The following is a 21,410-nucleotide window of genomic DNA, read 5'->3' as shown; positions in this document are numbered from 1 at the left end:
TTCAGATATCGTTAATTTTGTGGTTGTTGGATCCTAACAGCAGAAAACAACTCGAGAAATGTGTTTGCGAACTCCATAAATGCAAAAGTGAATCAGATGTGTGTGACTGCAAACCTCTGTTCAAACTGTTTCTCTTCCCAACGGAATTGAAAAATAGTGAAAGATGAAGGTGATGGGCAGGATTGATCCACAGGAAACATGAAAAAAGAAACATTTGACTGCCTAAATCATCCCGAGTTTGCAGAGAATATTTTTGTATGTGGAGCACCATCAAAGCAAAATCCTGATCCCTCGCTCCACCTCGGTTACAAATTTAAAAAGTCAACGCCAAAGTGAAAGGCACCAGCTGTTCACCAAGAAACAACTTCCACTGCAAAGAGACCAAGACGTGATGTTGCTGTAAAACCACAAGAACAAGAAAAGTGCAGCTCAGTCTGTTTGTCTTCTGTACCTTTTGCTTTAACAAACGGGATCCTGCTTTGATGGCTCCACATACAAAATCTTCGTTGCAAACTTGGATGATTTCTTAGGCAGTCAAAAGTTTCCTTTTTGGTCCTTCCTGTGGATCAATCCTGCCCATCGCCTTCAACTTTCACTATTTTTCAATTCCGTTGGGAAGAGAAACAGTTTGAACAGAGGTTTGCAGTCACACACATCTGATTCACTTTTGCATTTATGGAGTTCGCAAACACATTTCTCGAGTTGTTTTCCGCTGTTAGGATCCAACAACCACAAAATTAACGATATCTGAATCCCAAAACTAAAATATGACAATATCAGAACCAGAAACAAAAGTGATATGGTTCAAAAGACTTGAAAAGATCGACTTTGACAATAGACACATCCCACTGGGAAAACAAACATGGCGGTTTGATGCTCACTTTTTCGGGATTCGAGATTCTTGATGCACGTATAAAAGGTTTCACAGTGCAACTTTAAGTTGACTCTTAAGGCAGTCTGTGCTGCGAGCTCAAAGACTCGACGTGTCTTAAATGCAGTTCATGCTTAAACTGGTTTGGCCTCTACAACATGTGGGCCACACAGACACAGCCCTGATGTTGTTTTGTTTTTACCCAAACTTAATTGGAACATCCAAAACACTGCAGATCAAACAGTGTCTGCTGCAGGACAACAGCTTTTCACTTTGCATTTTTCCAATATGCACTTTCCCAAAGACTCAGGTCCAAACAGTCACAAGGAGAGTTTTCCAAATACACTTTATGGCCTCATGTGTTTCCTGTCCTCTGCGCTTCTGTTCATGTGTTTTATGCTGCAGAATAAATGATCTGAATGGAAAAGCCGGTGCTTCTGTCTTCACTGTCAGTATGGGACATTTGATCAGGACTAACCCCAGTTAAACCTGTTATCAGTGTGTAACATATGAGAGGTGAGTCAGTTCATCCGACTGTCACGAAAATGAAACAGTAAATAATGAGAGGCTATAAAAATACGAGAATGTCGATGCACTGACAGCACCTGGGCCCTGGCACCAGAAGAGCAGGTCCACAGTTTCACATGTTTCACACGTGCTGTAGAGTGAAGCTGCGCTCAGAAACACTCACAGGAATTTATGTCAGAAATGTGTAGTTCACTGTCTCCTCTCTGTCTGTCAGCTTCATCTCCAGCTGCTTTAGTTGTGAGAACTGCTGACCCAAGTGAGAACAGAGTCAAGTACAGACTCAGTCATAATCCACTGTGGCCTGTTGCCCCATTTTAGTAACAAACTTTATATTTATATAGCACTTTTCACACACATTTGTCACAGAGATGCTTTACAGATCATTATTCATTCTCTCCAGACCCAGTGGTGGTAAACTACTACTGTAGCCACAGCTGCCCTGGGACAGACTGACAGAAGAATGGCTGCCAATCAGCACCATCAGTGCCTCTAACCACCACCAACACTCCCACACACACACCACTTTCACACACGCACTGTGGGTGAAGTGTCTTGCCTAAGGACACAACAACAGTTTTTGTGACTGGCGTCCCCCTGTGGCATCTGGTTTTCCCAGAGGTCTCCCATTCAAGTACTAACCAGGCCCAGCTCTGCTGAGCTCCTGAGATGTGACGGGGTAAGTCTTTGACAAGCCGGTATGTCCACATACATGAGCTCTACACATGAAGTGAGGTGAGTTTCCTTGAGACAAGCCGGAAATACATTTAAGTCTAATTTAAAACTAATTAGCGTGTACTTGCATGTGCTATTACTGCAGGCTTGTATCTCCACAAACCTGGCACTTATTTGGCCTGGAGGAGGGTCTCCTCTTGTTGTTTCATGGAAATGTTGTTCCTGTGGCTTTGATATGGCAGCTATTCCCAAAGTCTGCAGTGTTTAAACTACATTTTTTAATAAGTATAAAATATAATATAATTACATAGGTTTAATACTAATATAAAGTAGATAAAGTAGTAAAAGCAGGCTGGGCCTGGGTAGTACTTGGATGGGAGACCACTGAGAATTCCAGTGCCACAGGGGGGCGCCACTCATAAAAACTGTCATTGTGTCCTTAGGCAAGACACTTCACTCACATTGCCTAGTATGAAAGTGGTGTGTGTGTGTGTGTGTGTGTGTGTGTGTGTGTGTGTGTGTGTGTGTGTGTGTGTGTGTGTGTGTGTGTGTGTGTGTGTGTGTGTGTGTGTGCGAGCGTGTGTGTGTGTGTGTGTGTGTGTGTGAGTCATGGTGGTGGTCACCCCTCTGACCGATGGTGCAGACTGGCAGCCTCGCTTCTGTCAGTCTGCCCCAGGGCAGCTGTGGCTACAGTAGTAGTTGACCACCACTGGGTCTGGACTGAATGAATAATGATCTGTGAAGTGCTTTGGGGATCTTGAAAGGCACTATATAAATGCAATCATTAAATGTAAACAAATATAGATGTAAAGATGATTTCATAATTCTAGTTTAATTTATTTCTTCTTTCAGAACTTTTTGCTCCTTGTGTGTAAACCTTTGGGGCCCCTGCAGTGCCCAGGACCCCACTTTGGGAATCACAGCATAAAACTGTCCATTTATCTCCATGTTCCAATGTTTCTTTTGAATTGTCTAAGTTTATTTATACAACTATACAAACAGACCTAGACTTATAAAAAATAGGCCTATATTCGAGCTCTATAGAATGATGATTTATGTTTTATATATTTATATATACATTTAGACTATCAGATAATGATGTAGTTACAGTATTATTGTACTACAGGTGTAGTACTTCTGAAGGAGACGTGAGTCCACAGTAACCTGCTGCTGTTTAGGAACAGTAATAACAGTAACAACAGTGCACTTCAGTGTGTTTAACACCTCCATGAACCTCCATGGAGTCTTTTATTTTGACACGGTGGCGTTAATCCCGCCGCTCGCAGTGATCCGGGCCCCGGCCTCTGCTCTGCTCTGCCCCGGGAGGACGCGCAGTCAGCTGGATCGTAGGGGAGGTGTAACCGGCGCCTTATCACCACTTTTCGGGGGAGGGAGGTCCCGAGAGCGGGCGGTCCGTGTGAGAAAACACTCCACCAGCTCCGGGAAGTCACCCAGAGCGGCTTCAGCTCAGCGGAAACGAGGCAGAGCTCCGGCCGTGCGACAGGTGCCAGCGAGCGGCAGACACACTCAGCTCCCCCCGGGCACGACCAGACTAAGTTGTGGGTAAAAAAAGAAAATAAAAATCTATCAGAAGCATGTCGAATCTCAGACCTAGGCGTTGTGTGCTGGAGAAGGGTCCGGACGGGTACGGCTTCCACCTCCACGGAGAGAAGGGGAAGACGGGCCAGTTCATCCGGCTGGTGGAGCCCGACACCCCCGCCTCGGCCGCCGGGCTCCTCGCGGGGGACCGGCTGGCCTTCGTCAACGGGGAGAGCGTGGAGGGGGAGAGCCATGCCCAGGTGGTGGCCCGGATCCGAGCGAGCCCCGGGAACCTGGAGCTCATCGTGGTGGACCAAGAGACCCTGGAGCTGCTCAAGAAGCACGACCTGAAGTGCCAGAAGGAGTACGTGACCGAGGGCATCCCCGTACCGGGCAGCAGCGGCGGCGGCGGCGGCGGGGACAGCGACGCGGAGAGGGCGGACACACACAGCAGCAACGGGAGCCGCAGGGGGTCCAGCCCGGTGCCCCGCCGCAGGAGAACGGGGACAGGGCTTCGCAGAGGTCCAGTGTGTCCAAGGTACATGAAATACACTCATAGTACTAGACAAATGTTCTATAAGCTTCTTTAGTCGCTTATTTTTGTTTTACATTTATAGTCTACTGGTGGTTTTCAGATTCTAGAATGTGATGTCATGGAGGAAGAGACAGTTTTAACTTTTCCTCATGTTTAGTTTTTTTTTTTTTTTTTTTTTGGTACTTTGCCATGAAATAACCAAAAGATAAATTCACAAATCTGACCAGAAGTACACAGCAAAAAGTGGAGTGTTAAAATTGTCTCTCACACAGAGGCGGCGCTAACATTAAGCAACAGTAGGCAGCCGCCTAGGGCCCCCAAACTTGGAGGGGCCCCCAACGATTCGTCCTCAGCGCCACTAATGGCCGTGGCCTCAGAGTAATTTGTTTTTCTCTCAATAAGACGTTAAATGAGAGTATTTTACTTTTAAACAAGAAAACACCATCAAAATAGAATCTGATTGTCAAATCGATTTTACCTGTCAAAGCATCCCCCCATTTCATGTTAGAATGAACGAGTCAGCTTGACCCTGATTTGAACATAATCAAAGAAAAATAAATACATACATACAAAATTAATAAAAAATCTAATAAAACTACTTTCAGGTTTGGTTATGTAGGCCACCTAACTAATAAGACAAGTTTCCAGTCAAAACTAATTCAAATATCTATATCTATAGATAGATATAGATATAGATATAGATAGATAGATAGATAGATATAGATATAGATATAGATATATAGCTATATATCTACAAAAAACAGAAACTGTGCATTATGGTGAAAGCCCCAAACTCAACTTTGCCTTGGACCCTCAAACTGTTAACTCCACCACTGCTCTCACAGACTCAGTTTGAACATTTTCTCAGGGTTTATATGAGTCCAATCTGTTCTAGAGTTAATTTTACATTTTTAATTAAGTAAAACTGGACCAACGTTCCTGTTTAACCCCAAAATCAAGAGTTATAGTAATGTTTTGAGAGTAAATAGATAACACTTTGTAGAGTTATCCAGATTTAGCTAAACAACACACAGAGAAGTTTCATTTTTACACTTTATTTGAGTTCATTTAAGATAAAATTATGTACAAAACTGGTTCAGACTGGTTTTCTCTCACAGGAGTTTGATGTGGTGTGTGGGAGTAGAAAAATTAACACTAAAGGAAGTTAAATGAACACTACTAGAATTTGAATTCACACTAGGGGAAGCTGAATTCACTTCAGCCATATCAACTCTAGCAAATAACTCCAACTCCAACCCCCATGTAACTTGCAAATAGTTAAAAAAAACACCTTTTGTGTTCAAAATAACTCTGACATATTTCCGAATAAAATTTTAACTCTCCAGTTTTTGCTGTGTATGGGGTAAAAAGTACTGCCTAAAGTACCCTGTTGTATATTTTAGTTTTATATCCTATGTCTTAAAAGTGTATTGGTGATTAGAGAGATATTAAAGGTGTTCTGGGACTTTTCTGGTGAAGATTCATTTACACCAATAACAGTTTAGTTCTAATAAACAGTTAATAACACTTCAGCTGTATTAAAAGGCTCATACTTGGCTGTTCTCTTATCTGTGTCCTAATGGAGTTCCCTCATCACAAACAGACCTGGAGTTGCTTCATTCACATGTTTAACACACAAACCCTGCACATTTAGGCCAAATTCTCCCCTCAAACAGAAACACACTGTGATGTCATCAAGTGGCAATACAGGAAGTACTCCACTGTGTTTTTTTAAACTCCATACACCATCATTTGAATCATTTGGATCATATCAGTTTTGGAATTGCCCATCTCTACTGAACAGGAAGTAAAAGGTAACTGCTAACTTGAAAACTACCACTTCATGACATCACAAGGTGGAACAGAGCATTTTGGGCTTTGGAGATGTAGACAGAGTCATTCTTAAACAACTCCAGATACGTTTTTGACGAGGCAATATAGAAATGTTAAAGTATCAGTTTTAAGCCTTCAGATTGAACCTTAGACTGTGTAAAGAAGTGTTCTGCTGCAGTCAAATGAAGCTCATGAGGCCAGCAAAATAAAAACTGTAGAATCATGTAGAGCGGGTTAATATGAACATGAACTGGCTCCTATTTTTTCCAAATGAGGAGCCTGGTAGCAGCAGTTAGGGAGAGGGACAATGTTTTTTTTTTTTGTTTTTTTTTTTCAAAACAAGGTGAACTGGAGCAAGAGTCGATGGAGCCAGAAGTGCCCCCATTAACACTTCCTGCTATGTCCATTTGTGTTTTTTGTACAATCTATGGATTGGGCCTAATACATACCAAAGTCAGCTTTTGTGGGGTCAGTCTCCTGCTTGTGTCATGAAAATGCTATTGCTTTGCCTTGAATGTTCCACAATTTAAACTTGAAACTTAAACTTTATTTATTTAATTACGTGTGGGTTTTTTCATAGCCAAAAAATCAGTTTGGTTGATTTATCTGCTGTTTTAAGATATTTTGTGGAACTTTTCAGACAAAACAACATTAGAACATCAGATATCTTCGATTAGAAACACACCTAAAAGTTTCATCTTATCCCTTTAAGATATCCCAGTGACTAATATGTAACCGATCTATTTATTTTTAACTTGTACTTTATTGTCCCAGAGTACTTTTATTACTGCTTTATGGGCCATTGGTTCTGTGTTTTACTGTGTTTGGATATTTACTGGAGCTGAAGTGACTGAATCATTTCCCTTGAGGATCAATTCCATTCTCCGATTGTGAGTCTGATGACCGCAGAGGAAGAGTGAGGAAGAGTGAGGAAGAGTGAGGAAGAGTGAGGAGGAGTGAGGAAGAGTGAGGAGGAGTGAGGAAGAGTGAGGAAGAGTGAGGAGGAGTGAGGAACAGAGCACAGACTGTACTGGTTCATAACTGACATAATCATATTTTAATCTGTTTTTTACATGAGCCACTGTGTGTAATTGCCATGTAACGACTGACTGACTCCATCCTCCAAACCTGGCCTCAGTTCACATGTCACTGGTGATAATACACTAGATTTGTTTCACTATTGAAGCTTCCAGTGTTTAGACGGAGAACAGTCTCTGTCGTTCTAAGTGTTCTGTCGTTCACAGAGGAGCTGAATCTGTGTATCATTCATTCATTAGTTTTTCAGGAAAAAAAACAAAAGTTAGAAAACAAAAAAAACAACAGTTTTCTTCTTTATTTGTCTCTAAAACCAAAATGAAAAAACAGATAACGATTAGTTTTTTCAGTTTTTGATTTTGTGTTTAAATGAAAAATGGGGGAAAAAAGGATAATGGCCGTTTCCTGATTTACGTGACTTAAATTGCAATGCCAGACTGAACCAGGACTGAACCAGGACTGAACCAGGACTGAACCAGGACTGAACCGGTTTCAATCACAGTCTGGTCCTGGTTCAGTCCCGGTCTGGTCCCGGCCTCAGTCCTGGTCTCATTCTGGTCTGGTCCCGGCCTCAGTCCTGGTCTGATCCTGGTCTGGTCCCGGTCTCAGTCCCGGTCTCAGTCCTGGTCTCAGTTATGGTCTGGTCCCTGTTTCAATTGCGGGTCTGGTCCCGGTCTGGTCCTAGCTTTAGTCCTAGTCTGGTCCCAGTCTGGTCCCGGTCTCAGTCCTGGTTTGGTCCCAGTCTCAGTCCTGGTCTCAGGTCTGGTCTGGTCCCTGTTTCAATCACTGGTCTGGTCCCAGCCTCAGTCCTGGTCCTGTTCCCGGTCTTAATCCCGGTCTCAGTCCCAGTCTCAGTCCTGGTCTCAGTCCCAGTCTAAGTCCTGGTCTCAGTCTCGGTCTAAGTCTTAATCTCAGTCCTGGTCTGGTCCTGGATCTGGCTTGGTCCTGGTTCAGTCGTGGTTCAATCCGGCATCACAGTCACGGAAGTCACAGAAACAGGAAACGGCCGTTATCCTTTTCTTTTTTCCATTATTCATTTAAGCACAAAATCGAAAAATGAAAAAAACGAATCATTATTTGTTTTTCTCATTTTGTTTTTGGAGACAAATAATGAAGAAAATAGTTGTTTTTTTCGTTTTCATATTTTTGGTTTTATTTTGAAAAACGAATGAACGAGTGACACATGGATCGAGCTGTTCTGTCCTCTGTCTGTCACTGCCATGTGGAACTTTATTCAGCAAAAAACATCACATTTCATGCAACGTTGGTAAAGTTTCTTTTGCGTGTATAAAAAGGCAAAGTAGAAAGACTAAAACCTCAGAGCCAAAAAGTCCCCAAAACTGTAAGAATTCACCTCTTACGTACTGTTAGTTACTAATACTTACTGTCATTAAATCACTATTTTAAGTCACTTAGTCATAGGCCTGTCGTGATAAATACTATGGACTCATCGTTCAATATATGACATATGGAAGAGAACTTTTTGGTTCTCAGTATTTATCATGGGTGCTTTTTCTAATTATTTTTTTCTTTTTTATGAGATTTGAGCTGCAGACCAGAGGTGTCAAACTCATTTTGGTCCGGGGGCCGTGTCCAACCTATTTTGATCCCAAAGTGTCCGGATCAGAAAACTCATGTCATATAAACCCCAAAAATAACAATAAATTCAAATATTTGTGCAGAGAAACACAAATCTACTACAGAAATCTTTTTTAATTGATGAACTCATTAACAAAATATTATAATATTATGAACAACCTGAAACTTTAAGAAAAATACAATTTCAACACAATGTTTTAACATGAACTTGTATGGAAATAGGAATTAAATTTTTGTTGTAAAATCCTGCACTCGGCTCCACTTTTCTCATGTTGGACATTTTTCTGATGAGGGTGTCACGGTCAACAGTCAAAACGATCGTCCTTTAAGAGCGTTTGGAAAGAGACAAGTCTTCATTTGTGCTGCTCTGGTGGGAGGGGCCACGTACAGAGACGCTGGAGACGCTGCTGTGATAAACACCACAGAAAATTAACAAGATTTTAATAGAAAATATAATTAAAATATTTTAGTAGAAAATCAGCCGAGGGCCACATTAAAGGTCTTGGAGGGCCGGATTTGGCCCCCGGGCCGTATGTTTGACACCTGTGCTGTAGAGGGTTGAATTATGAACTTCTCTGACTCATTATAGATACAAATTAAATACTTAACTGTTGCATTCTGTAATTTATTTATTGCCGTTGATTAAGAGTACTTTTTATTAGAATAATTCTGCTTTATGGTTGGGTTCAGTAATCGTTTATCGTTTATCTTCAGCAATAAATCGCACTTCAAAATGTGTTATCGTCGCAGGGTTTGTAATGTAAAGCATTACTGTGAAAACACTAATTAAGATATCATTAAATTACACTATTACTAACAAACAACGTGATTTGTTAATTATTTATCCAGATATCAGTTCTGCGCTCGGGTCATTTCTGGGTTCAGATGTTGCACTTGTCTGCAGTTGGTGTGATTCCACTGAAGTCACTTTAAACTATTTAACAGTTGTTTCCTCTGTGTAATGTCTTTAATCAAACATCACATATTAAATTAATTTATGCATAATTACTGTACAAATAAATTAATCCTTAAATGATCTAGGCTAACAACTAAATTAATTTAATGAGGCAGAAACTAACTAGTAACAAGTAAAAGGTAACTTATTCCTTTTTCACAGTAACTTTCCTAACATACGCTGGACTTTGTGTTGTTTTTCACATTTATTTTTGCAGATTTCATGAGGAATTGTGTTTTAATGAATGAATAATAGATGCGTCCCGTGCTTCAGGCCTCGCACTGTGCAGGTTCTTGAGTTTGCTGTTCTCTTTTACCCTCGTAGTCCGTTAACCTCTGATCGCCGAGGAGCATTTGTCGCGACTCCAGCGCGGCGTCACAGCTCGAGTGAGTGGAGTTCCCGTTCTGGTCGGACCAGTCGGACGAGGAGCAGGAACAGTTACCACCATGAGGAAAAGTGTGTGGCACATTTCCAGACTTCCGTTCGTATTCTGTGTGAGAGCTCGAGCTGGAGTGGCTTTTGCCTCACTGAGCGCGCTTAAGTCTGAGGAGATTTGAGATGTTGTGTCACAATGGAATTAAATGTTTTTTTGTTTTGTTTTTAAGGTCAGTGGAGGTAAAAGTGAATAGGCGGCACAATATACACATCAAGTATTTTAGCAATTTAATTTAAAAAGTAAAAAATATCAAATCTGAACAGCCAATTTTCTGTCAGTAAAAGCCTGAGGTTTGGAGCAGAGTTCAACCAATAACCCGCTAACCTCCACATTCTAAATAGTAAGACTGTGCTCCATCGACTTTGGCTCCAGTTCACTTTTTATTGAAAATCCATGGACAGTGTTACAGTGCAGGTGGAAAGAGCTGAGTACCTTTAACATTCTCACTCATGATTGGCTCATTTGTTGCTATAAAAGGCACACACGGATTTCCAGATATGGGTCTTGGCTCCAAATTCGGCCCTGTAACTGCCCCAGGGTCGATGAGCTTCATTTGGCTGGAGCTCAGTGTGATGGGTGACCTCACACTGTCTCAGGACTCTTCTTTATACAGTCTACAACAAATAGCAAAGATTAAAACAAAGTCTGTATTGTTTATCTTCAGGAAATGAGAATACTGAGCGACAGTTTTATTTGTGATGAAATACAAGTGTCAGATACAGTATGTCCAAATTATCCAAAAATGTCTGCTGCTATATGAGTTTCTGTAACTTAACTGTATCATTGACCACATAGTATGAAGCAGAATATTCCTATGTATCAAAGTATGTCATGTTTCGTACCTCGTCTATTAGCGTGACTTAGTTCCTTGTGTTTTTTCGCGTTATGGCTTTAGTTGTGAGAATGTCTGGTTTTAAAATAGTCGACAGATTAGTGCGAATTAAAGCTGCTACAGCTCAGAGTTTATTCAGGGTGAAAGTTTTGACAGTGTGCCACTGTGTGATCGTTCGGGTAAATAGTAGTTAGACATGTTTTTGTGAAGTAGTAGTAGTACTGTAAACACAGAAATGAATGTTGTGAGCTAAATACTGCATCTTTCTTTGAACTATGACCAAAAGAAAACATGTTGTGCTTGTTATAATATGTTATATATTATAATGTATAACACACTTGATCATTTTCTTATAGTTAGGACATTTTACGTCACGATACTGACCTAGAACAGGGGTGTCAAACTCATTTTGTTCCAGGGGTCGTGTCCAACCTACTTTGATCCCAAAGATCAGAAAACTCATATCATATAAACCCCCAAAGTAACAATAAGTTCAAATATTTGTGCAGAGAAACACAAATCTATTACAGAAATCTTTTGATGAACTCTTTCTTTTACAAAATATTATAATATTATGAACAACCTGAAACTTTAAGAAAAAATAAATTTCAACACAATATTTTAACATGAACTTGTATGCAAATAGGAATAAGTCAGTTTTTCTTGGAAAATCCTGCACTCAGGCTCCACTTTTCTCATGTTGGACATTTTTCTGATGAGGGTGTCACGGTCAACAGTCAAAACGATCGTCCTTTAAGAGCGTTTGGAAAGAGACAAGTCTTCATTTGTGCTGCTCTGGTGGGAGGAGCCACGTACAGAGACGCTGGAGACGCTGCTGTGATAAACACCACAGAAAATTAACAAGATTTTAATAGAAAATATAATTAAAATATTTTAGTAGAAAATCAGCAGAGGGCCACATTAAAGGTCTTGGAGGGCCGGATCTGGCCCCCGGGCTGTATGTTTGACACCCCTGACCTAAAACATGTTCACGTGTTTTTATTTGGTTAGTGTCATTACAGTCCACATACATTATGAAGTATATTCAGTTTGTAGAACAATCAGATCAAACACTCAAAGTCAGTGAGCAGGTGTAGACCGAAGCTGAAGCTTATTATGCCAAACCTTATCTCCAACTACAGCACGTTCATGGACATTCATCTCAATATTAATATGACATTAATGCATCTTAAAAGTTATTTTGAGTTGAAAAAGAGAAGTTGCTTGTTTTAGCTCAAAACGGCTTGATAAAAATAAACTAGTGCTCTGACTTCCACATTAAAAAACTGCAGTGACCAATGGGAGCTGGCGTCGCTGTAAAAGTCATAACAACAAAGCGCCGTGTGCTCTGGGCTCCTCCCATGGACAGCTGCACATCACACTAGAGCCGAGGATTTCTTTCCTTTGTACCAAACTGATACAGAGAATGAAGTAGGTACAGAGGAGTGGGCGTACACCAGGTACGGTGAACCCGGGAGTTCTCCGCAAAATGGCGTCTTGGAAATAAACACTTAAAAATGACTCGCACATGCACAAATCACTCCAAGTCACTCTGGGTGAGTAAATGCCGAGGGGGAAACACGTGGGTAAAAACTCTGAAAAGTCCATTTTGCACAATAGGTCGGATTTAAAAGTATAATTGGTGAAACGTACAATGGATGAGAACAGTCCTCTCTGTTCCAAAGGGAAGTTTATGTTATCCGTAGGTGGCTGTGTGCATCTTTAAGAGCTTTGTGTGATGTGGCTGCACACCTCCACATACATTCCTCTGACAGACACCCCGGCTCACCACACAAAAGCCTCTTTGACACCCGTCCATAATGTAACCGTCGGTTCATCGCCGCGGCAACTGTGGCACTGCTCATTCCTGTACATCTCATTTTCAAGTATCATGTCTGGGCTCCCCCTCCACCTCTGGGTACGGGCCCCCGCTGAGAGCTGTGGCCGGTCTCCATAGTGACCTCCGTTTCCAGAAAGGGGCTTTGTGCGAGCTGTTTGCCCTGGGACGAGGCTCAGCGCCGGGGAGGAAAGCAGAGAGGGCTCTCACGGCTCACTGGGGGGCCACTCTCACCCTAAATACTGTCAGAGGAGGAACGACTGCTCTTGACTTCAACAGGGTTAAAGTCCTGCGTGAAGTCAAGACGAGGCACTTCTAAGATAATATGGCTTTATCTGGAAAACGCAGAACGGAGCATACACCTCCACCTGTCAGTCACACCCACGGAAATCAGCTCAAAGCCTGTGGTTCTGACCAAACCGGTGACATTGTCAGCAGGTCTAAAACTATAAGAAAATGTGTTTAAAATCTACTTAAAAGTTGTATGGACGATTTTTTTTGTGTGTGTGTTTGAAATTGTCAGTGAAAGTTCAAAATAACATTATCAAGATGCAGCAGTCTTGTAATTATGATGACCAAAAAGAAAAAAGAATGAAAATCCATCAACTGTGGACGTAAATCATGAAGTTACCTCGTTATCTATTGGCTGTTAGGTTGTCAATCAAACTCACTACGTTTCTAGTGTAACTACCTCACCGACGCGCTGGGATCACGTGGTTTACTTTCTCCACTCACACATTTCACATACGCAAGACGATGTTCACTCGACCAACACAGCAGTTCTTTGAGGCTTTTATGTTTATTTATTTATTTATTGAATAGGGACAGTGCGTATTAATGAACATCTACCACACTGCAGTGTAAATATGACAGATTATAGCAAGAACGCTCATTTCCATCTGTAGTCCCTCAGCAGGTAACACCACAAATTTAACAGAAAAAACTAAAACAAGTGACAGATATAAACTAAAAGTGTCCACAAGTCTGGTTTTCCTTCAGCCACTGTTTCAAGTTGGACCTGAAAGTGGCAAGTGTTGGAGTTTCTCTTATTGATAGTGGGAGACTGTTCCAAAATGTTGTGCCTCTGACTGAGACACACATTGTCCGAGTGTGTTGCGTTTGTGTGGAGCTCACAGTTCCCCCGGGCTGTGGCTCTAGTTCCCATCCCAGTGACTGTCTTTACTTTAATAAAATCCTGTCAAGTCCATGCAAAACTTTGTAGATAAAACATCCATATTTAAAATCAACTAAATTATTAAAATCAAGCAGATTATACTTATCTAAAATAGTGCAGTGGTGAAATGAGAATGGTTTCTTGTCCAGTATTTTTATGGATTTTTTAAAAAGTGATTCGATGGGTTTGAGTGTTTTTTGAACTATAGCTTCCTTGCAGTTTGTGCAAAGTTTGTTGTGGTGGCAGACAAGAATCCACGACCAGTTCGCTGCAAAAGGAAATCCGATTTTAAGGTCGCTGATAGAAGAAGAGAAGGAAAGCGAGCAAAGCCAAACTAAGGTGATACTTGGTGATTCCTTCCAGCGATGGTGTGAATGAAGTAGACAAAGGTTCTAAAAACGTTCTAAAAAAATGTTGGTCACTAAATAACTCCTGGACAGGAAACTTCAGCAGCGATTCTGAACATGCAGCAGCTGTAAACAAGCAGGATTTCTAGATTAAGGATGCGTTTCTACGTAGGGAGCTGTGGAAGAAAAAGGACAAACAGATGCTTAATTTCTCTGTCCTTGGAAAATCCTCTTTACAACCTTTTTAGTAAAATACAGATACCTATACTGTATACTTAAGTACAGTACTTCACTATTTTTACTTTGTTATGTTCCACCACTGCTCAGTTCTTTTGTCAGTCTTCTCTCAAATGCCAATGCTTGAATCTTAATTGTAAAAAAAAAGCAATTAGATCTGATTTGTAAGTAATAAAACTGAGAACTTCCACATCCAGCTGAAGTCTTCCGAGGACAACACAGACTTTGCACCTCCATCAAACCAGACCTTGAAGCCTCCCTCGTAATGATTGATGCCTGTTTCACAACGTCTTATCACGCCTCATATAAATCTGCTCACCTCGTAAATTTTACAAGTTACGCAAGAAGTTCTCCTCATAATTTCTTTTTTTCTTATTCCAAAAGACAGTCCGCTTGCAGAGCTCAGAGTGGGCTAACTTTAGAGCTAGAATTACTCATCAAAAATGGAGATGGAGAGGAGATGGAGAGGCTGAGGAGGCTGATGTTCTGCTGCTGCGCTGGATAATAATGACAACAGGGAGGGACCAGGGGAAAGTACATAATCTTTGTGACTGAAAATGGGAATAAATGGTTGTAACCACACTTTAAGCAGAAATAGATAAGTGCCATCTCATTTACGATTTTCGATTTACGTTTGATTTTCAGACATGAGGAACTGCAGCCCACCTATTCTGCAAAATCGTTTTATGTATTTGGAGTGATTCGTGCATGTTTGAGCAATCTTTAATCTCTTATTGTCAAGACACCATATTGACAATGATATGCATAGGATTTGACAGTGTCATGGAAAAAAATTATATCTCTCTTGAAGATAAATAATGAATCCATTTGCGAAGCCCGATGAGTTTTGGGAATATAGACCAAGGTTTATTCTTGTTACAGCAGATATGGACAGGGCCTAGTCCTGCCCTCGCCAAAGCCCAACAGCCTCTCCCTAGAGCATCTCCCATGTCTCTCCCCATGTCTCTGCCCAGAGCATTTGAGCTCTCAGTATTTATACCGAAATACAAGTTACATACATATCAAAGTGAGAAGGTGACGACTCCTACTGAGGTGTGGCCAGATGTGCTTGATCTGATTTGCTCCATATTCACTTGCATTTGTCACTTCTTGACATGATTAGCAAAAGGGAACAGAAGTATTTACATTGAAGTCTTTCTAAGAAGCTAAATGAGTTTTAGTTACAAGACCAAATGTGTTTCTAAAAGATAAACTAATCAAAATTTTAATGTAATCAATCATAATCAATATTTTCCTGTGGGGGTCTGCTCTCAGGTAGAAATCACATTCATTTACACAAAGACAGAATGAGAGAAATCTTTCCATAATCTAAATTTCTATCACAACAGCATTGCATTGTCATTTTGGTACAAATGAAAACAAATCCGCCACTCGCTCGTGTGATTTGAAGGTGTTTACGTTATGTTTACATTCACGGCGGCGTCATCTTCCATCGGGCACCGCAGCAAGTGGAGTTGTATCTTTTATGAAGTTGTTTTAGATGAATATTGTGATTTAAAATGTAAAAATTGTAACAGAATGATTCACAGGGGGTCATAGATTATAACTCTAGAGCAGACAGGAGCACAATAGGTCTTTTTAATCCTTCCAGATCGATTCCAGACATGTTTTATATCACCACACGTAACTTTTTAATCATAAAAGATAGAAACTGACTTTCTTCCCCTTGAAAAGATGACAGTTGCAGCTTTCCAAACATATATCCGGCATTATCCTATGTGATGATGAGTGTCCAATAGGAACTTTGTTTTCTGCCAAACACATGAGCTGCATCCATTTTGATTATCCCAAACTTTGCCAAAGAGTGTAGTGAGTCAAAATGGTCGATGCTCTGAGCGCCTGTGTTTGGAACAATTGAAATAGTTGCTCTAAGTGCAGTTATTTCTCAAATAAATGTCAAAATTACACATCTTGGTCTGTGTAATTGTGCCTCTCTTGCTATTTTTATTTGAAAGGTTCATTTCAGTCATAAAGTCCAAATCCAAATGTAATAAACCCCATGGAAATGCAGGAATTGATGTGGCAGCTGTTTCCATGACTGACACCAGGAAAGTCACAAGGCCTTTGCACTTTTTTTGATTTTGAGTTTACTTACAGACTTTATATTTTGCACTTTTGTAGCTAAGGCCCTAAATTAAGCTTTTTTTATTTTATTTTTTTTAATTTTCAAATAGTTGTTTATACAGGTTTGCTGGGTGTTTTGTATGAAAGAGTGTGAATCTTATTTTCCTTTTCTTTTTTTTTATTAAATGTTTTTTTTTCATTAGTATTTCTGATCCTGTAGCTTTTATTACAGTCATATGACACAACTACAGCAGTACATTGTGAAATAACAGGTTGTACTGAAAAAAAAGGATGTATAACACTTCATTAGGAGCTAAAAGGAGCCGTTTTTAATGCAAAATTAAGAAAAAAAATCCAGGTGAGGACAAATGTACTAACATTGCCCTTAGGTTTGTAGTGGACTAAACAGTGGAACAACACAGTTGTGGAAAGACTGTAGTTTGTCATCATTGTTGACCTAAAACAAGTGAGTAAGCGTCCAAACACATGTCTAATAATTTCCAGGCTGTTTCTGACCTTGTGCAGTTGAATGCCTCGTTGTGGCGTTGCGTACCGTGAGTATCCGAGTACATACCGGCTTCTCTTCTGCGTTTTTTTGAGATTTGATTCGGGACGCCTCAGTTGTAGTTACAGGTTTACAGTATCTTGAAAAGTCTGATTAAATTGGGTTGGGCCAGTTTTCCTCACATGCACGTAGTGAGTGATGGAGAGAATGATGGAAAAAAAAGGGAAAGTGTGTTGTGTGTGATGGTGGTGGTGAAGAGGAGATGGAGAAGCTGAGGAGGCTGATGGTTCTGCTGCTGTACACACACATACACACTCTCTCTCTTTCTCAAACACTCTCTCTCTCAGACTCTCTCTCCTTCCCTTTCTCACGCACTCTCTCTCTTCCCCTCTTTCACACCTCTTTCTCTCACACACACTGTTCTCTAACTCTCTCTCTCTCCCCACCCCCCTTCTTCTCTCTCTCTCTCATTCTCTCTCTCTCTCTTTCTCTCTCTCTCTCTCTCTCTCTCTCTCTCTCTCTCTCTCTCTCTCTCTCTCTCTCTCTCTCTCTTTCATTCTCTCTTTCTCACGCACTCTCTCTCTTCCCCACTTTCACAACCTCTTTCTCTCACACACACTGCTCTGTCTAACTCTCTCCCACTCTCTCCCCACCCCCCTTCTTCCTCTCTCTCTCTCATTCTCTCTCTCTGTCTCTCTTTCTCTCTCTCTCTGGCATCTCTCCAGTACAAACGGTGAGCTCTGTCAGCCGCAGAATGCCACAGTCTATGTAAACAACACAAACCAGATCCTAATAAATCCTCGCTTTAGGCCCTGCATTGTTATTATCATCGTCCAGCTTTGTAAACTGCTTTTCAGGTTGGTTGATCACGTTCTGTAAGATGTGATCAGAACTAGGACTGTCAAAAGTATCAAAGATCAGACACTGATACTGAAAACTACTATCAAACTAGATACTCATTTGAGCACTCTAAAAAAGTTTAAAAAAAAATCCCATTGACAAACCAGAACAGAACTTTTCCTGAATGTCTTTAGACCAGAGGTGTCAAACTCATTTTGGTCCGGGGGCCGTATCCAACCTATTTTGATCCCAAAGGGGCCGGATCAGAAAACTCATGTCATATAAACCCCAAAAATAACAATAAGTTCAAATATTTGTGCAGAGAAACACAAATCTATTACACAAATCTTTTTTAATTGGTGAACTCTTTCTTTTACAAAATATTATAATATTATGAACAACCTGAAACTTTAAGAAAAATACAATTTCAACACAATGTTTTAACATGAACTTGTGCAAATAGGAATTCAATTTTTCTTGTAAAATCCTGCACTCGGCTCCACTTTTCTCATGTTGGACATTTTTCTGATGAGGGTGTCACGGTCAACAGTCAAAACGATCGTCCTTTAAGAGCGTTTGGAAAGAGACAAGTCTTCATTTGTGCTGCTCTGGTGGGAGGGGCCACGTACAGAGGCACTGGAGACGCTGCTGTGATAAAATTACCAATATTTTGGTATTTTGTGCACAGTGAACAAAGCAGCACATATGTTTCTGTGTCCAGTGGGAAAAAGTTTTGCCAGGTGAGAGTCGCTCAATGTTGATGACGAGTCCCCACCTCCCTCCCCCCGTACGATGTCCTGGTTTTGACAAACGCAAATATGGTCACACTAACTGTATTCCACTGAGTCATGTCTTTTAATCCGACAGAAGTTGAACCACATCAGCGACACAAGAGCTGTAGTTTTATCTTCACTTAGTTTATGCAAATTAGCGATGCAGTTTTAAGTTTGGTTTCTGTGAGAGTTGTGCAAAACTGAATTAAACACATTATAATGTCAAACGGATTGATGTGGCTCTAGAGTCGTTATGTTTATATGTTGTAAAGTTGAATTTATTTATGCAGAATTAGTAGTGCAGATACTAATAATAATGATGATCATTTTCATATAAAAACGTTAATGATTAATCGATAATCGATCGTTAATTCTTCTGACGATCGATTAAGAAAATTTCATCGAATGCCCATCCCTAGTTAATACTCTACTGTGTTAGTAAGTAAGTAAGTAAGACTTTATTTATAGAGCACATAGATTTAAAAAAAAATAAAAAAATGACAAAGTTCTTTACAGAGTGCAGTAAACAACATGTAAACACAGAGGAATTACAGACACAGTCATCTACAATCTTGATTAAATAGCAGTGTCTCGAGCTGTTTTTTAAAAGAGTCAGGTAGAGTCTGATTCACGGAGAGTTGGGGGCAGGGCATTCCATCATTTGGGGGCCACAGCCTGACAGGATTGGTCCCCTCGTGTTTTAAAGTGAGTCTTTGGGACCATCAAGAGCCTCTGACCTGAGGACCTGGTCAGTGTTGGGAAGGTGACTTTTAAAATGTATTCCCCTACAGATTACAGATTACATACCCCAAAATGTAGTTTGTAACGGAATCCATTAAGTTACTTAAAGGGAGTATTGTAATCTGAATACTTTGGATTACTTGATTTGTTGTAGAGAAGCAAAGACGAGGAAATTGTAACATAAGATGTTTTGTCTGATAAAAGAAAATAAAAAGCCCAGACTTTACTCAACCAAATTAAAAATATTATTGATAGAAGACGAGGAAACATGTCCACGCAGCATGATTTAGTCCTGGTTTAGTCCTAGTTTAGTCCTGGTTTAGTCCCAGTGTAGGTTCTGGTTTAGTCCTGGTTTAGACCTGGGTTAGTCCTGGTTTAGACCTGGTTAATCCTGGTTTAGATCTGGTTTAGACCTGGTTTTAGTCCTGGTTTAGACCTGGTTTTAGTCCTGGTTTTAGTCCTGGTTTAGACCTGGTTTAGTCCTGGTTTAGACCTGGTTAAGTCCTGGTTTAGACCTGGTTTTAGTCCTGGTTTTAGTCCTGGTTTAGACCTGGTTTAGTCCTGGTTTAGACCTGGTTAAGTCCTGGTTTAGACCTGGTTTTAGTCCTGGTTTTAGTCCTGGTTTAGCCCAAAATGTGAAAACAGGAAAATACCGCCCTGTAATCCATTTATTTGAACAAAGTAACTGTAATCCTATTACCACTCACTGAAACTGTAACTGTAACTGAATACAGTTACTCATCATTTGTACTCTGATTACGTAACTCTGGTACATGTAATCTGTTACTCCCCAACACTGGGCCTGGGGGTGCGACCTGAGGAGCAGAGGTGTAGTCACTCATGTACTGGGGCTCTGGTCATTTGGAGCTCTGTAAGTTAATATCATGGTTTTAAAATCAACAGGGGACTTAACAGGAAGTCAGTGCAGCCGGTGGAACATTCTCACTAAGCAGGGACCTTTGTACAAACACAAGCAAGTGGCAGATCCCATTAGAAAAGTCACACATTGCATCTTTAAGTGTCGCTAGAAGCTGCTTGGTGGAGGTAGCACCTCATTGGTCGCGCACACGCCTCACTTCCTGCCGCAGGGAGCCGATGTGAAGAAACCGCTTCCTGTTTCTGAGGTGTGTTTGCTCAGGCCTGAGTCACCGATAAGCACGCCGTGTTCTGCATGTACTGCGGCCCAGCTTTATGACTCCTGGGAGATAAGTGCTGGACTATCACTGCGGCTGAAGTCACAGGAGTTAGTGCACACATAAACAAATATTATACCACCTATCTAATCGACTCATATCTGCAGCATGAGTATAATGTGTCGAAGAGCTTACTGTAAAGCTACACTGTGAAACTTTACTGGTGGAGTGTTTGTCATCTACTTGTCTCCACTGACATGTCATTGAGTAGCTTGAAATGTTTCACAGTTTGGCATTAAACTTATAGACCTCAATAACCTTGGAAACAGTCAGGTAATGTCAGATAGACCATATTTACTTTTTTTCCAAAATTTAGTACATTTACAGAAGTACAAGTGTGATAAATAAACAAACTCAAATTTGGTCTTTGCCCCCAAACTCTAAAGCACAGGTGTCAAACATTTGGCCCGAGGGCCAAATCCGGCCCTCCAAGACCTTTAATGTGGCCCTCAGCTGATTTTCTACTAAAATATTTAATTATATTTTCTGTTAAAATCTTGTTAATTTTCTGTGGTGTTTATCACAGCAGCGTCTCCAGCGTCTCTGTACGTGGCCCCTCCCACCAGAGCAGCACAAATGAAGACTTGTCTCTTTCCAAACGCTCTTAAAGGACGATCGTTTTGACTGTTGACCGTGACACCCTCATCAGAAAAATGTCCAACATGAGAAAAGTGGAGCCGAGTGCAGGATTTTACAACAAAAATGAACTTATTCCTATTTGCAAACAAGTTCATGTTAAAACATTGTGTTGAAATTGTATTTTTTTTAAAGTTTCAGGTTGTTCATAATATTATAATATTTTGTAAAAGAAAGAGTTCATCAATTAAAAAAGATTTCTGTAAT

The 21,410-nt window shown here is 40.6% G+C and overlaps 1 protein-coding gene across 1 annotated transcript in view; it reads left to right on the top strand.

Annotated features, from left to right (window-relative positions):
- Positions 1-3,414: 3,414 nt before the first annotated feature.
- The window catches only part of LOC110167907 (Na(+)/H(+) exchange regulatory cofactor NHE-RF1), a 57,598-nt gene continuing 39,602 nt past the window's right edge, over positions 3,415-21,410 (top strand). Inside the window, 2 exon segments of the mRNA XM_055150180.1 lie at positions 3,415-4,095; positions 4,098-4,148. Coding sequence (XP_055006155.1) covers positions 3,667-4,095; positions 4,098-4,148 — 480 coding nt within the window. The 5' untranslated portion in view covers positions 3,415-3,666.

Source organism: Boleophthalmus pectinirostris, unplaced genomic scaffold (assembly GCF_026225935.1).
Source record: "Boleophthalmus pectinirostris isolate CB_2022bp ecotype Guang Dong unplaced genomic scaffold, ASM2622593v1 HiC_scaffold_14, whole genome shotgun sequence".
Classification (NCBI taxonomy): domain Eukaryota; kingdom Metazoa; phylum Chordata; class Actinopteri; order Gobiiformes; family Gobiidae; genus Boleophthalmus; species Boleophthalmus pectinirostris.
The sequence above is the reverse complement of the archived record's forward strand: the minus strand, read 5'-3'. Positions and strand labels throughout refer to the sequence as shown.